The following is a 15,185-nucleotide window of genomic DNA, read 5'->3' as shown; positions in this document are numbered from 1 at the left end:
CAGGAGCCAGTGCAGGTAGAAGCCTGCTTAGCCCCAACACCCACTTTCAGATGCCAACAAGGCCGCTCTGAGCACGGCTGGAGCTCACCAGGCAGTTCAACCATCCACCCGAGGTGCTTGTAAGAACCTACAAGAGCAGTGGCTGCAATATCCAAATAGGACCCTGGATAAATACTTGGGCAAATCGTTCACAATGGATTCTCAAACTGAAGCTTGGGGACAAATTTATGAAAAGTGGCAGCACCATTTGAGTTACAGGCTGGCCCAAAGCTACACACCAGAAAAGCGGCCCTATAACAAACTTACCTGGACCCAGCTCACTTCCCAAGCTTATTAAATGAAGAAAACAAAAGCAAACATTATTGTTCTGCATACGGACATTTCTCCCTGCAAAGAGGGGCTAACTGAACAAAACTGAGGAGCAAGGCAAGGCAAACACATCCCCATTTGCCTACTACAGGGAAGAGAGAAAGCGCTGTGCAAAAAAATTTCTCAGCAACAAAAGGTCGAGCATCCCATTCAATCCCCAATGACTGCGTCATCTTAATAAACCCCGATAACGAAGCGATTATGTTAAAAGCTGTCAAGGGCTACACTGACCAGAGCAGCCCTCTCACCAGCTTCAAGCAGCTTTGCTGGGGAGGAAAAAAAAAATTTATAATTCAATCAGCTTGGAAGAGTCTATTCCCCACTGATCCCAAGCGCTCAGCCTTCATGTCGAAGGAACATTACATTTGAGTCGCCAAAGATTTTCACTTTTTTTTTTTTTCCCTTCCCCTTTTCATTTTTTAAAGCAAGAATTGAAAGGCAGCAAAGATAAAAAGTGTGTTAAACTGGACCCGGTTCATTCAGGGGAAGGAGAAATGTAATACTCTTTCTTTGGATGCTGTTGTGAATCCAGCCCCAGCGAGTAACGTGACAGCGGTCACTGGTGTCTGACAGGCGCCTGGAAGGACGGAGCAGGAGGGGACAATAGGGGCCAGCTGGGTGGAGATGGGGCCAGGAGCAGGGGTGGAGGTCCCAGCAGAGCTGCCAGGCACCTCCCTCCCCTTCTACCCAGCTCTTTGGCAGCCTGAGGGGCAACCCCAAATTCAAAGCAGGCTGGGACCTAGCTGCCCTACAACATCCCTGCAAGGCAGGACTGGGAACAACAGCAAGGCGCTAGCAGAGAGCTAAAGATGCTGAAAAATTAAGAAACATCATCAAGTCCTGAGCACTTCCCTAACGTGAAAAATTTGGGCATCCATTTGCTGGCTCTCTGCACTGAAGCCTGCCCTGCTGTTGTTCTCCAGGGAAACTGAGGCACGGGTGAAAGAAGAGGGCAGGGGCCCGGCCCAGACTTACTTTCAGCTATGCAACCGATCAGCAGCACGGAGAGGAGGTTCACGAGGGAGACCAGCGCAGACATCCCAGGGCTGGGAAGGATCCTCATCCTCTGCAGCGGCCTTCAGCGCCAGCCGGGAAGGCTCCAGCTCAGCAGGCCTCACAGCGCGTCCCCAGCGTCGTCAGCACCTGCAGAGGGAAAGGGGAGAGCACTCAGAGAGGGGAACGAGGGTAATGGATGGTGTCGAGGTACGGGGCGGCCGGACAGAGCCCAAAAAAGCAGCAGGAGCTCAGGAAAGCTGTGGCCACACACGGTCTCTGCGAGGAGAGAGGGCCTTGATGCCACCAAGGGATCAGGGCCATAGCAGCTAACAGTGAATTCCTGCCCAGCACCCACACAGAGGGAGAAAAAGGAAGGGTAATCAGGAGGCAGCCACTGCACAGGGCCCGTGTTTAAAGTTTGGTACCCGTCGGCTTCCCCCAGCCCCACGCCCTGTCCCTAACATGGGAGAGGAGCAGCGCTGGCGAGCAGCGAGGTGTGAAGGGATCCGAGCTGACAGGGCCCGGAGCCCCTCTCAAAGGGGGATTTTTCCACAACACGCTGGGCTGGGAGGGGAAAAAGGGAAACCCCACACGCAAAAAAGACAGAAAGGAAGAAAAATATTGCCCACAAAAGGGAAGCTGAAGCAGGAGATGCCTCCCCTGTGTCCCCTTTTGGTTGCTGAGGCTGATCCCTTCGCAAAGCTGCAGTGGCATTAAGGGAGCTGTGTTCACAGCAAGTCCCCCCACCCCATATGTCAGCGACAGAGTTGTGCCCCCAAAGGGCTGAAAATAGAGGCGAGAGACGGCGAAAACTGCAACAAAACCTCCTGGTAGGGCCACGGCCGCACGGCTCCTCCGTCAGGCAGGCTGAGTGCCGCCGTGACGGGCCGGCGTTGTGGGAAGGATGCTCTCAGATCTGTGCAGATTCCTTCCTGCCATCACTTACCCCAATTAAAAATCAAACCCAGGGTTTGTCACCTCTTGGAGAAGAGCCAGGTAGGAGATGTTGTACAGCGATCAAAGGCTTTAGGACTAAGGGGATAGCGCGGCTGCTGAAGCTTTCTGATACACATCAGGGCATGAAACCATCGGGACAGGCAGTGTGAAGGGGCATTTTCATCTTTTTCGGTCCCATTAACTCTCCAAGGCTGAACCGTACAGAATTAAAAGAAAATCTAGGATAAACAAGAAGTCCCCACATGTACTCGGCCCTGAGGAGCAACTTTTCAGAGAGAAGCTTTGGACTCGCACTTTGAGGATTACAAAGCCTCTGCTGTGCGCTCTGTGCTACTCTAGATCCTGCCTGCTTCAGCGCTGGCTTGTGAAAATGCAGCAGAAATACTGATACTCGTACAAGAGAAAAAAAAATCTGGATTATACCACCGGGAATCTCTTCAAATGTTTGTTCCAGACGCGATTAGAGCAGCACGCAGAGGCTCCAGCCAGACTTAACGGGGGGCTCGCGGGGTTGCAGGGCGCTGGGCTTTCTTTTGGTGTTGTCAGAGGTGAGCAGAGACCAGGACCATTAAGACTAGCTGCGACAGTAACTGTTAATTAAATTGGGGATGTGGCACCGCTGCCAGCACAACAAACAGAACTAGTTGCTGTTTGCTGGCTCTCCCTTCTCCCTGCTTCGGAGTCACCCAGCTCCTAGGTCCCATCAGGGGGGCTGGAGGGGCAGGAATCAGAGTGCAGGCGTCCTCCCAACCCTTTAAGGTCTCTGTATTTCAAAACCTGATAAAACTTTCACAAACTGTTTGTTCTTATCACAGACAAGTCCGTCCCTCCCTGCCCAGTCCCAGTAAATGCCACCCAACATCTCCATGCTCCTCATCCACTCTTGACACGTGCCATCAGAGCAGACAAGGCTGCCCCACACAACCTGACCCCCCAAAAATGGAGCTGAACGCAGGCATGTAGGGGAAACGTTCCCCCTTCTCTCCTGCATCTAGCGTGGCTTTTCATGCCATGTAATGGGCTCCGATGGAGAAGGTCTGGTTAAGGGGACACGGCAACAGCTCCAAGATTAGAGAAGGAGATGCCAGAGGGTGACACTTCTGCTCCACTGCTAATGTGCTTCCCGAGCCCTTGATGGAGACAGAAAGTGCTGGCAGAGATATTAGGACACGTCAACTTCAATCCAGCAGCTCATCCTTCAGAGCAGGTACGGCACCGGCTGTCTCCCCCCAGACACGGGATTTCAGGACACCAAGACGTGCACCCAGCCGGCACCCCGTGGGTGTCAAGGGGGGACTGGGGCAGGAGTCAGCTCTGGGAACAGAGAGACTGGGAACAAACTCTCATTCACTGCACGATTCCTGCCCACAACGCCGAACACGCAACATTTGGAAACCCAGGCACCGTGGAACAAGCCTCTCCCGCCCTCCAGGCGGTGCTGAATTCGAGTGGGAATCGCTTTGGTGAACGCTCAGATCGCAAGGGTTTCATCAGCCATCCTCTCCCTTCCTCTGCGTGTGCGCGGCTTACCTTGTCTGTGTTCTCTGCAGCAGGCTCACATCACTCCCCCCGCCTGGCTCTGCTCCTGCACTGCTCCACGGACCCCCAAACTCTCACTAAATTCCCTGGCACAGAATCTCCTGCAACAGGAGCAAGCCACCCAATAGACCTCAATCCTGGCTAAAGAATGCAATTAAGTGAAGCCGCGGCCCCCCAGTGGGGTCAGATTTGTGCTAGATACGGTCACATTTCAGGAATAAGATTAATTCTTACAGTAAAAGAACTCCTGTAAGACATTTTTTCTTGCACGCTGCCTGATCTCCAGCTTTAAGCATGCAAATGCGCATCTTGTAGGCGCTGTGCACAAGATCTTTCAGAATATTACTAAAACTAATGAAATGGAGAGGTGTTTGCAGGAAGCAGCTTCCAGCTGGGGCTCCTCCAGCCCCTACAGAGCAAGGGGCTTGCGGGGACCCACGGGTGCTGGGAACAAAGGGTGAAACGCCCCAAAGCACCAACATTTCTTAAGAGCTTAAGTTCCATTGAGAGTCAAAGGGACTTAAGCTAAGCCGCTAAGATGCTTTTGAAGATTTTCCTCCCAGCAACTCCCATTTCAGAGGGTGCTGGACACCTAGCTCCTGTAAGCTCCTTTGGGTATCCAAGGGGATAGAGGAGGGCTTTGCCTGCAGACCACTTTGGCCAGCTTGGTTCCTGCTGCTTAAGGAGGGAGCTTGTGGGAAGCAGTGCTTGAAATAAAAGTGTCTGCACAGCTACGGGCATCGGAGGGGGCAGAGCCACGCAGGCATTTTGCCATTTATTAGCTTCGCTTAGCCCGCATCAAACCTGCGGCTGAAATGTTTGCTCTGCAGTTAAAAGAAATCCAGCAGGGAGCACGGCTTCGTTTCGGACTCCCTAGAATGAAACAACTGGAAAACAGCTCCCCAAAACGCGTTCGGGGCTTCTCTTGCTTCTGTTTCACCCGCACGCAAAAGGGAGAAGGGCCATTTTAAATAAATTCCCTGCTGAAACTTCCACACAGATCTAGCAGATGATTAAACATCTTCATTTCCAGTAGCTGCGGCGGGAGAACGACTCCCATTAGACGCAGCAATCGAAGCAAACACCTTAGAGGCACGGGGCTGCGCCGAGGTCTCTCCTCCTTCCAGCAGCACCGGCTTCGTTTGCGCTCTGAATTAACAAAGGTCAGTGGGGCGCTTCATTTCCTCCCAGCAACCTCTTTAAAGGAAGAAAGAAGAGCTTTTAGCCCAGCCAATATCTCATTTGGCACCTCCCTTGGGGAGGGGAGAGCCGAGATTTTAATCTCCCCCCCCAGCAATCCCAACCCTGCTGGGGCTGGGACGGTGACGCCAGTGCTGGTGGCACCGGTGGCAACTGGGACGTGGCCTGGGACCATCGTGGGCCCGGTGCTGGGACAAGGGGATGCCAACGTGCAGCTTCCTCCTGGCAGCCGGGCTGCTCTGCTGGCCACAATTTGCCTGGTTTCCTGGGGAAATAGAGCATGAAGACGTGATTCCAAGTACATGCTGCTGCCGCTCACTTCCCCTCCCCACCCGGTATCGTGCTGACCAGCTAAACCCTATTAAATGGGGGGGGGGAGATGGCAGCCACCCTAATTCCCTCGCTGTCACGTGCAAGGTAGTGCTGGTGGGGAGGGAGGTGGCCGTGGTGCCCCTGCTCCAGAAGCGAGCGCTCAGCCTCGCGAGCTCCCAGGGAGGCTGCCCCAGAGGCTGAGCTGCCCAACAGCCCCCTGCTGCTACTGACACGGAGGAAAAAACACCCCCCAGGCATGAAAGCCAAACGCACGGGTCTTGCTGGGACCTGCACCACGCACCCCCTTCATTTGCATCCTTCCCCTCGCAACAAGGAAGGTCCCGATGCTCTGCAGCCCCCCCGTGCCTGCTCCATCACACTCCTCGGGCCAACCAAGCCCCCCCCAAACCACCTTTCCCTCTGGGTTTTCGGCTCAGCAGCTGCCCCACAGACCCTGGTGCTGCTCAGAGCCTTGGTTTCTGCTGGTGCATATGGGACCGCCGTGCTCCCGTCACCTTCCCCACGGCAGCAAAAAACAAGCCCCGTCCGCCAGCGAAGCTCCCTGCAAGGCCAGCTGGTGGCTGGAGGTGCCCAGCTCCAGGGGCTGAGCTCCACACGCACCTCCCTGCCTGAAAAACGAGGTCTTGGGGCATTTCCAAGTCAGCCCCCAAAATCTCTGGACGCAGCCCCTCCTTGACACTCCCCAGCCCACCTCAAGACGCAGGCCCTGGTCTGGCAGCCGCAGCTCCAGCAGCCAGCAGAGCCCCTCCAGAGCCAAGCACGCCTGTTTATCCATCGCGGAGCGACTCAGATCTTAACGAAAATATTTACAAGAAAGAGGCAGAGTATTATCTTCCATGGGGAAACAAACACAGATGGAGGAAAAAGAGCTTTGATCAGGACTGCCGCGCTCCTATCCGCTGCTTTTCATCCGCAGATCTCCAAGTGCTTTAATATGACAGCGTTATCCCTCTTCACGGAGCGGGAACCCAGACGAAACTGCACACTCAGAGAGCTCTGAGCATGAAGTCGTGCTGCCTCTCGCTGTGTTTGCACACAGCCACACTCCTCCTTGCTTCTCACAGCGTCTCTGGTCCTTTCGTGCACGCCACGTGCCCAGCACCGTCCCCGAGGAGCTCTGGGGGCAGCAATGCGGGTGCTGCTGCCCGTGGGCACGATGGCACGGCGAGGGTTAAGCCGTGGTCAGGGCAGGAGGAGCGAGAGGAGCTCTGAGCTGGGCTCCAGCATCGGGAGAAATTAATTTCGGCCCAGCGTGTCCCCGCAGTGACAGCTCTGACAGGCGGAGATGTGTCTGAGGCGGCCGGGATGCGGCCGGCAGGTGCAGCGCAGCACGAACGGGTCCATGGGGATGATGATGATGAGGAGGAGGAGGAAGCAGAGCACCTCGGCTAAGCCCAAGCCCACCACGCCACGTGCTGCTGCAGCCCTGGGAGGGCTCTGAGGGCCCGGTCGTGTGAAGGCAGAGCAAAAAGCAGCGAGGGAGGTGGTGCTGGGGCGAGCAGTGTGCCTGGGCTGCATCCAGCCAGCCCAGTGCAGAGCCCTGAGGCTGTGCCTTCCCCTTGGGGCTTCGGGAACACACGAAGGGGCAAGGTGGGGAAAAATCAGACCCAGGGCCACGTTCTCCCTGCTCTTCTCCTCCTCCCTTTGCTGGCACGTGCCAGCCTCCAGCCTTCACCGATGAACCCCGCAGATCTCCACTGAGCACCTCCCAGCATCAGTGACCACTGGCAGCCCTGTTCCCTCATGGTTCAGGGTATCAGTTTGCTTTTCTTTCTTTCTGCCAGGCCTCCGAGCTTTCTTCCTCTCTTTAGGAAGCCGCTCATCATGAGCCCCGGCTCAGCTGCCTGACAGGCTGGGAGCTCCTGGGGGCGCAGCCAGCACCGCTGGGTAAATCATCACCTCATGGCCTCACCTCAGCACAGCGCGCCCAACAGACTCCGTGAGGGGAATAAACACCATCCTCTGCGAGAAAACAATGCTACGGAGAAAATCATCATGAGGGAAGTACTGAGCCATGGAACCAGTGCTTTTCTGACATCCAGACAGCATCAGTGTCTCCCAACAGGCGAACCCCTCCAGCCTTGGCTTCCTGCTCCCTCCACGCAGCAGCCTGGCACCGCATCTCACCACCTCGCCGCCCTCCGAGCCGCTCTCCCTGCCTGCCAGCTCAGAGCACCGTAAGATGCCCTTAGGGTGCTCTTTGAGAGCACCCTAAGGTGCTTTCTCAGCAATATTAGCAAAGGGTCTCGTGCAAACCTCCCCGGAGGGCTGTCGGTGGGTTCCTGGCTGCAGCACCTTGGCCAGGCGCGCGGAGTGGTTGCTCCCCGGCAAAGCACCGGTGTTTTGGGGGGACGCACCCTGCCCTCCTCCTGCTGGCACAAGTTTGCACCCAAGCAGTGCGTCTTCTACCAGCCCTCAGCCCAAGCAGGAGACAGAAAAAAGCGATGAAAAAGCAAAAGGGAAGAGAAAAGGAGACTTAATTAGGAACGCGGGGTGCTTTATCAGTTCCAGCTCAGGGCGCTGGACCGGTGCAGGATGTCAGCAGCCCTCTCGCAAGAGCGACCTTCTCATTACAGGCGATTGCTGATCGATTGCCTCCGTTTGTCATCTTCATCTGCTCTCCAGCTCCTCGTGGATCTTCTCTGCTGAAGCAGGTGCCCAGGCAGCTTGCGGGGCCCCGTGGGATGGTGGTGACCAGTCCCTCCCTGTGCTGCTGTGGGGCCTCGTGCCCCGGCGCTGGCACCCCCTGGCTGCAGGCATCACAGTCATCATCTCCAGGAGCGCTGCAGAGCCCAGCCCTTGCTTTGCTCCTTTATTTTTCTGCCTAGACACAGCCCCCGATACCATGAGCTACGACAGAAATAGAGCAAAAAATCCCCAAACTACACCAGGCCAAAACCAAACACCAAAACTCACTGAAAACTCAGCGCCCTGGAGAAGCCCATTGAAACCCCACAGACCCAGGCAGGAGCCCCCCTCCCTCACACCCCACTGACCCCAGAGAGGCTCCTACTGACTACCACGGAGTTGGGCTGGATTTAACCTCATGCTCACCATTTTCTGGGTCTCCCATGGCCAGGAGATGCCGAGGGACTGCCCTCGCTTTTCAAATCAGGAAAAAGCAACTCCTGAGGCTGGAACAGCTCAAGCCCACGTACTGGAAAGCCAAAAGTCTCAGGAAACAAAAAAAAAAAAAGGGGGAAGAAATACATTTCCTTCTATGGCTCGTGCACAACACAGCTGCTCTGGCCTGCAAGCCTCTGGGTAGGCAGCCTGGGAGGAGACCCGGGAGCGCTGTGGTCCCTGCACGAGGCCGGTGCCCCCTGCGCACCCGTGGCAGAGACCAAAGGAGAGGAAATCAAAGTAACGAAGCAAGCAAGCCAAGTTTAGCCTCAGTGCTGTTTGGTGGTACAGGAAAACCACTGTGGCAGCAGAGCAGCTGACGATCTGGTTTGTTTCTTACCCCAAGAAAAAGGTACGGCTGGGACAGGTCAAGGAGCATCGGTGGGAGTGGGGCGCGTGCGGCTGCTTGGCAGCAAATCCCCCAGCACGGCGAGGACGGGGCCTGAGCTGCAGCACGAAGGACGGCGAGCTGATCTGGTCCTTACCATGGGAACAGCTTTGCCACGACAGCTCTCATCTTGCTGATTAGCTATCGGCAAGTAAAGCTCCTCAGGGCTATCAGCAGGGGCTGGCTGTCTCCCCGGGCTCTGCAGCAGCCAGCTCGGGAGCCAGGCACTGGAGCACTTTCACCCACCCGCCAGCACCGGGGCTGCTTCACCCACCCCGGGGACCTGCTGCAGGTCAGCTCCTAGAGCAATGCCACTACCCCTCCACGGCCCCACGGATGCCTCTGGATGGGCCCTTCCCAGCCCAGGAACCAGGGAGCTGCAGGCAAGACCACCACGAGGCTACGCTGCACCCCTGGGCCACCGAGGGCTCGGGATGCCGCTCCCCATCCTCCCCTCTGGTGTTTAAGGCCAGCCCTTTTCCTGCAGAGTCTCTCCCCCACCATCTCCTTGCCAAGCGTCCCAGCCCTGCCAGCATGCACAGGGGGGTTAAAGTCCGTAAAGAGGATTTGCTTTTCAGCTTGCAAGACAGAAGATGAGCAAATCCCTTCCCGTGCGCTAGCAGGAATCCTGTGTCTCAGACCCACCAGCCAGGGGAGATTAAGGGAGAAGGAGAGAAAGAAAAAAATCCCATCCATCACTCACTGCCATGATCTCATCTGAGTTTAGGAGCTGAGCTGGGATGATGCTGGGTCCCAGCCTGGGCTGGTGGAGGACCAGCAGCCACCGAGCACACCGGGCAGAGTCAGCGGCTGCGCTGCTCAAGGTCAGCAGAGCCGGGGAGCCGCTTCCACGCTCCGTGCTCGCTGATTTTATTCTGCCTCGTCTGCCTAGGGAAGCCTCTGGCTCTTGTCACATCCTCGCAGAGGGCCCCGGCTCCAGCGGGTGCCTGCAGGAGTCACCTTAACCCCACAGAGCCCCACAAAGCACCCGCACGGTGCCAGGCAGGAGCAGCGCTGAGCCGAGCGGCTCGGCCAGGCAGGGCTCGCCTGCAATTTCCATCCTCCGCGTGAGATGAGGAATTAAGAGGCTGCTAAACAAGCAGAAATCGGGAGTAACGTCCTCCTCGCCATCCTCCAGCTCTCGCCCTGCTGGGGTCTTTCTATTAAAGCTGATTTTCCCCCCTCTCTGCTCCGAGCGGCTGTAGGAGCGCGGTCCTGCAGGCTAGCGGCTGTCCCACCCGGAGGTGGCTGCGATAACGCAACCCAAACGCAGCCAGCCCACACCGGGGAGGCATCAGAGGCTGCTTAAAACATTAATAAGCACTCAGAGGCTGCTAACAGCCCTCCTGCAGCAGGAAAGGAGCTTGTGAGAGGGCCCTGGCAGATCCTACCCATCACCCCAAATTCCAGCAGACCCCACCTGGCACGTTAAGACCATCAACACGCGATGGAGTGAGCCTGGCGAGGCAGCAGGATGCTTTTTGTCCTCTGTTTGCTGCAGGGCAGGATGAGAGCTGCCCCCAAGAAGCAGCCGAGGGCGGCGCAGGGAGCTCGCCAGCACCCAGACCCCCTCTGCCTGGCCGGGCAGCGCCTCGGCCATCCTCGGCGGCGCCGAGCCAAATGGGAATGGGGCCAGCAGCAAATCTCCCCTTCGGACGCGTGGAAGCCACCATATTGCAGAAAACGCTTGGATTCTCGCCGTGCCATCTGGAGCCGCTGGGAAACGCGGCCCTGCCGTCCCCGCCAGTTACCAAAGGGAGAGAGCTGCGGGCCCCGAAAGGCAGAGCCTCCCTGTGAGGGCTCAGCCCCCTCTGCAACACTCCTGGCTTTTCCTGACCCTCCTGACTCCACAGCTCTCTGCCTTTGGGAGCTGCCCCACAGCCTCCCCCATCCCAGCTCCGGGCGCTGCCACGTCCCAAAGCAGGAGGCGCTGGGGACCCCCCTCCTGTTCCCCTCCCCAGCTCAGGGCCAGAGGCAGGGGACAGCACGGCGGGGCCCAGCAAAGCGTCTCCAGCATCTCCAGTTCCACGGGGCTGAGCGGGCAGCCGGGAGCACGGCCAGGTGCTGCCCATGGCCCCGGAAGGCCAGGAACATCGACACGCCAGGACCAACATCCCTCCTACCAAAACGGCCTTGTTCCAGGACCACCACCACTGCTCCTTCCAGAATATCAGCATGCCAGGACCACCACTGCTCCTTCCAGGACACCATCTCACCAGGACCACCACCATTCCTCCCTCAACACCATCACTCCAGGACCACCACCTTCCTTCCAGACCCCCGTTGTTCCAAATTTCCCAAATGGTTCCTTTATGCTGAGCACATCCCCTGGTGCCACATCCGTCCATCAGACAGCGGTGGCACACAGACGGCCCCAGCACAGGGACAAAACCGAGGGGTGGAGGGGCCCCAAACTCGCTGTAAAAGCCCCAAGAATCGTCTCAAATCTCAGCCTGAGGCCCGCTCCCCGCTGAATTAAAGCCCAGAGCCCGCAGCGAGGCGATCCCAGGGCGGTTCTCGTCTCAGAGGGGTCAGCATGTGCAGCGCCGGGGCCACTAATTAAAGCTTTTAACGAGGCAGCCCCAGCACCTCGCCAAGCCCCCAGCAGCCTTCACCCGACGCTCTCTCCGCTAATAGCTGGGTGCCACGGCTGAGTGCTGGGTCCGGGCTGCCTGAAATATTTATGGCAAGCCAGGACCAGCTCCTTCCCCTCCACGATCCCAGCGCATCCACACATCCCCAAGCAGCAAGGCAGGGTGCCGGGGGGGCTTTATTTTGTTTTTAAAGTTTCCTCCCCACCCCTTTCCCACCACAGCCTCAGTTCAGGCTCTCTCGTTAATCTAATTGTTCTCCTAATGAAGATCTGCAATTCCTCAAACATTAATTACCAACGGCAGCAGCGGCAGCAGCTGTGGAACAAGAGCTCCCTGTTCCTAATAATACGCTTCACACTTTTGCCTGCCACAGCTCAATTTAGCTTTGCGTGATTTGGCTGGGGGGAGATAAATAAAATTCCAGCTCCGGGGCTCTGCAGACAGCCCCGGAGGAGGCGACGCTCTCCCCAAGCCCGTGGGGCTCGGGAACACTTTAGGACCTGCTAAAAAGTCCCTTTTTTTTTTTATGGCACCCCCAGTTCTGGCTCCGTGGACGTCGGGTGCAGCTCTGGGCAGGTGTCAGGAGCTCTGCGAGCAGCTGGAGCCGCGCCAGCTGGAAGCAGCAGCGAGGTGCCGCAGCCGCGCAGAGCCTCGGTCCCTGTCCGCAGGCGAAGAACGATGGTGGCAGGGGGGAAGGAAAGGCAGAAAAGGAGAGGAATGGACGGAAAACGAGAGCCCGGGCAGGGAGGGAGATGAGCAGCGCCCTGACGGGCTCCGGGAAGGAGCCGGTGGGAGCAGGGGAGGGAGGAGCACAGCCGGAGGGAGGGCGATGCTCCAGCTGCTCCTTGTTTTGCTCCTGGTGAAACGGAACGAGGAATAACGGGAAGGTTCAGGGCGATGGGAATAAAAGCTGAGGGCAACAACAGGGCTGGGATCGTGCAGAATGCTGGGGGGCACCATGGGGCTGGAGGGCGGCGCCTGCAGGAGGGGCTGGTGTGGACACACCGGGGTCCTGCAGCCCCCAGGGGGGAACAGGGGTTGTGCACATCCCTCCCCTGCCTACAAACCAGCAATAGGGGCCGAAGGGAACCCAGAGGCTCAGGGGAGAAAGCTGTGGGCAGCCGAAGGGCTGCTGCCAGCCCAGCCCCTCCGTACAAAAGAGGCTCCCAAGCACGGGCTGGAGGAAGCAGCTGGAAGGGCTGGAGCCAGCAGAGCTGGAGCTGCCCCTCTCGCCAGTGCCGCGCAGCCAAAAATACACAAGGGGAACAAAACAAAACAAAAAAAACCGCCACGAGAGTTTTCGGCGACAAAAGCAAACAAATAGATTTGTGAATAAATATTGATTTGACAGGAAGTCAGAGAAAACCTTCCAAAAACACACGCTGGCACCAGGCTTCCTCTCCATACACGACGAGCAGCCGCCGGCATTTCAAGCTCCGGGTGCCTTTGCTCAGCTGAAAATCCGAGCTGCTCCGTGGGGTTTGTGCTGCCGGGGGGCAGCGGGCATCGCACGGCAGCGTCGTCTCACGGGGTTTCAAGAAATAAACTCTAGGGTCAGCCGAGGAGCCTGCGCTGGGCAAAGCAAAACCCCGTTATTTGCCCTGAGCTCCCCCCCAGAGGAGCGGTGCCAGCTGCTGGTGTTGGACCCGGTGCGGTTTGGTCCAAAGGAGTAAAATCTTTCCTCCTGCCAAAGTGTGGGGCTGAGTCACAGACCCGGAGTCCCGGGGGCCGAGGGATGCTGCTTCGTGCTTTTTGCTGACCGCAAGCACAGCTGCACGTTCCCTGCTCCGTCCCGGCCTTTCATCCTGGGAACGCCCCGCAGCACTCGGGCTGTGCAAAAAATTGATTGTTATGCCCCACAGGGGGATTTGGAGACTTGTTTTCCATCTCATGGGGTGAGATGGGCCCTGCTGGGGGGACGGCGGGGCTGGGACTGCTGGCAGAGGGCAGGGCCTGGCACACAGACAGTCCTGTCCCTTCCCTGCCTTCGTGTCGGGGCAGCAAACCGCGGGCTGAGCCCCCAAAACCACAGCAAAAAGCAGCCAGCACCAGCAGCGCTCCTCTTTGGAGGTTCCCCGCTCACATCTCAGCCTTGCCCAGACCCACGAGGGATCCACGCGGCAGATTTCGCCTCCTTCACCCCCAGAACCATCACGCTTGGGGGAAAAACAGACAAATGCTTGAGCTCTTGAGGACTTTAAGGTCATTGTGAACTGGAAGGCTGGAGGTCAGCAGAAATATCCTGGATGAGGTCTTGGTGCTCCATCACCATCACCGCAGCCGGTGCTTGAAGACCCGTGAGTTCAGGGCGAGTGGCTGCACCTCGCTGCGCACCCCACGCTCCTCCAAAAAAAAGGTTTCCTTTGTTCGCCTTCCTCCCTGCACGGCGAAGAAATCCCGGCCCCGTGAGCGCCATGAGGGGCCGGTGACGCCGATCACAGCTTTCCTGCTCATTTCTTTTTCAATGAGTGAATTAGCAGGCAGCCAGCCGACTTGAACATCCCCTTATCTCTGCACCAAGCTCGCTGCCGAGGATTTGCATAATTTTAATCTTTCCCACCAATGAGCATGAAAAAATTAGTTTTCCACTATTTTATCTTCTATTTGTGTTCAATAAACAGAGCTGGCGGCTTTGCTCCATGGATTTATACTGGGAAACGGGAGAGAGGAGGAGGGAAAAAAAATCCCCCACGTCCAGCGTTCGGCCAGAGGAGAGTTAAAGCCGAGGAGGGCGGCAGGGTGAAGGCTCTGCAAAACCCCGTCCGGATGGCAGCTGCGGGCAGGTTTGAGGTTGGAGCCTGGATTTCCTCGTCCAGCCCCAGCTGTTTGCCCTGGAGTCCCTTTCCTATCTCCCAGAGCAATTACCCCGGCTTCCTCCCCGATTAAGACCGGCGCTTTTCATCTCGGGCAGAACATGCTGGGCTCCCCACGTCGGGGCTCCGGGGCCCGAGAACATCCCGAGAACATCCCAACTTCTGGGACAGGCTTGGAGGTGCCTGGAGAGCAAAGTCCCACCTGGAGAAAACTCATCTTGTGCACAGAGCCGAGCATCTGCAGGGACCGGGTCACCCCAGGTCCCTTCTCGTGCTCCTGCACCTACCCAAGGTTTTGGCTCCTCGTCGCTGCAGGTCCTGAGCCCTGCAAGGTCCTGAGCCCTGCACACAGCACCCGCTGGATTCGGAGCGCACGGCGGCAGCCCAAGCGTGGTGCCCTTGCCTTTGTTTGCAGCGTCCTCGAGCCGCTTCGCTTCGTGGAAGGCGGGGAAGGAGAAGGGCAACACGCAGCGAATCGCAGAGCTTGGGGGGGGCTGAATTTAATGCGTTCTTTAGAAGGGGATGCACCAAAAATTACACTTGTCTGGATTAAAAAATCAAAAGAAAAGGTACTTAGAAGAAAAAGCTTCTGCGCTTGCCCCCTCTCCTGCAGAACAGGAACGTCTTTTTGGGCAGCACGCAGCAAAGGATGCCAGCGGCTCAGCCAGGGATGCTCAGGAGCTGCTGCAGCGAGTCCCCCAACCCCACACCCCTGCCAGCTCCGGGTTTCACACCCAAAATCGGGGCAGCTCCGAAGAAAAAGAAATTGTGGAGAACATCTGAGGCTCTCTCCTCCCATGTGCCCCACTCTTGAGCAGGGTGGAAGACACAACCACAAACCCAAGCCCTAGATTTCCTTCCTCCCTGCGGAGC

At 57.4% G+C, this 15,185-nt stretch overlaps 1 protein-coding gene across 17 annotated transcripts in view; it reads right to left on the bottom strand.

The window, feature by feature from the left end:
* PTPRS (protein tyrosine phosphatase receptor type S) overlaps nt 1–15,185 on the bottom strand; it is a 151,073-nt gene that overhangs the window by 97,844 nt on the left and 38,044 nt on the right. For all 17 annotated transcript variants that reach the window (XM_032203550.1, XM_032203557.1, XM_032203553.1 and 14 more), the window contains exon 2: nt 1,345–1,512. In XM_032203550.1, coding sequence (XP_032059441.1) covers nt 1,345–1,432 — 88 coding nt within the window. In that variant the 5' untranslated portion in view covers nt 1,433–1,512. The remainder of the gene's footprint in view (nt 1–1,344; nt 1,513–15,185) is intronic.

The sequence above is a fragment of the Aythya fuligula genome, chromosome 26 (assembly GCF_009819795.1).
Source record: "Aythya fuligula isolate bAytFul2 chromosome 26, bAytFul2.pri, whole genome shotgun sequence".
NCBI lineage: Eukaryota > Metazoa > Chordata > Aves > Anseriformes > Anatidae > Aythya > Aythya fuligula.
This window is presented reverse-complemented; position numbering and strand designations above follow the sequence as displayed.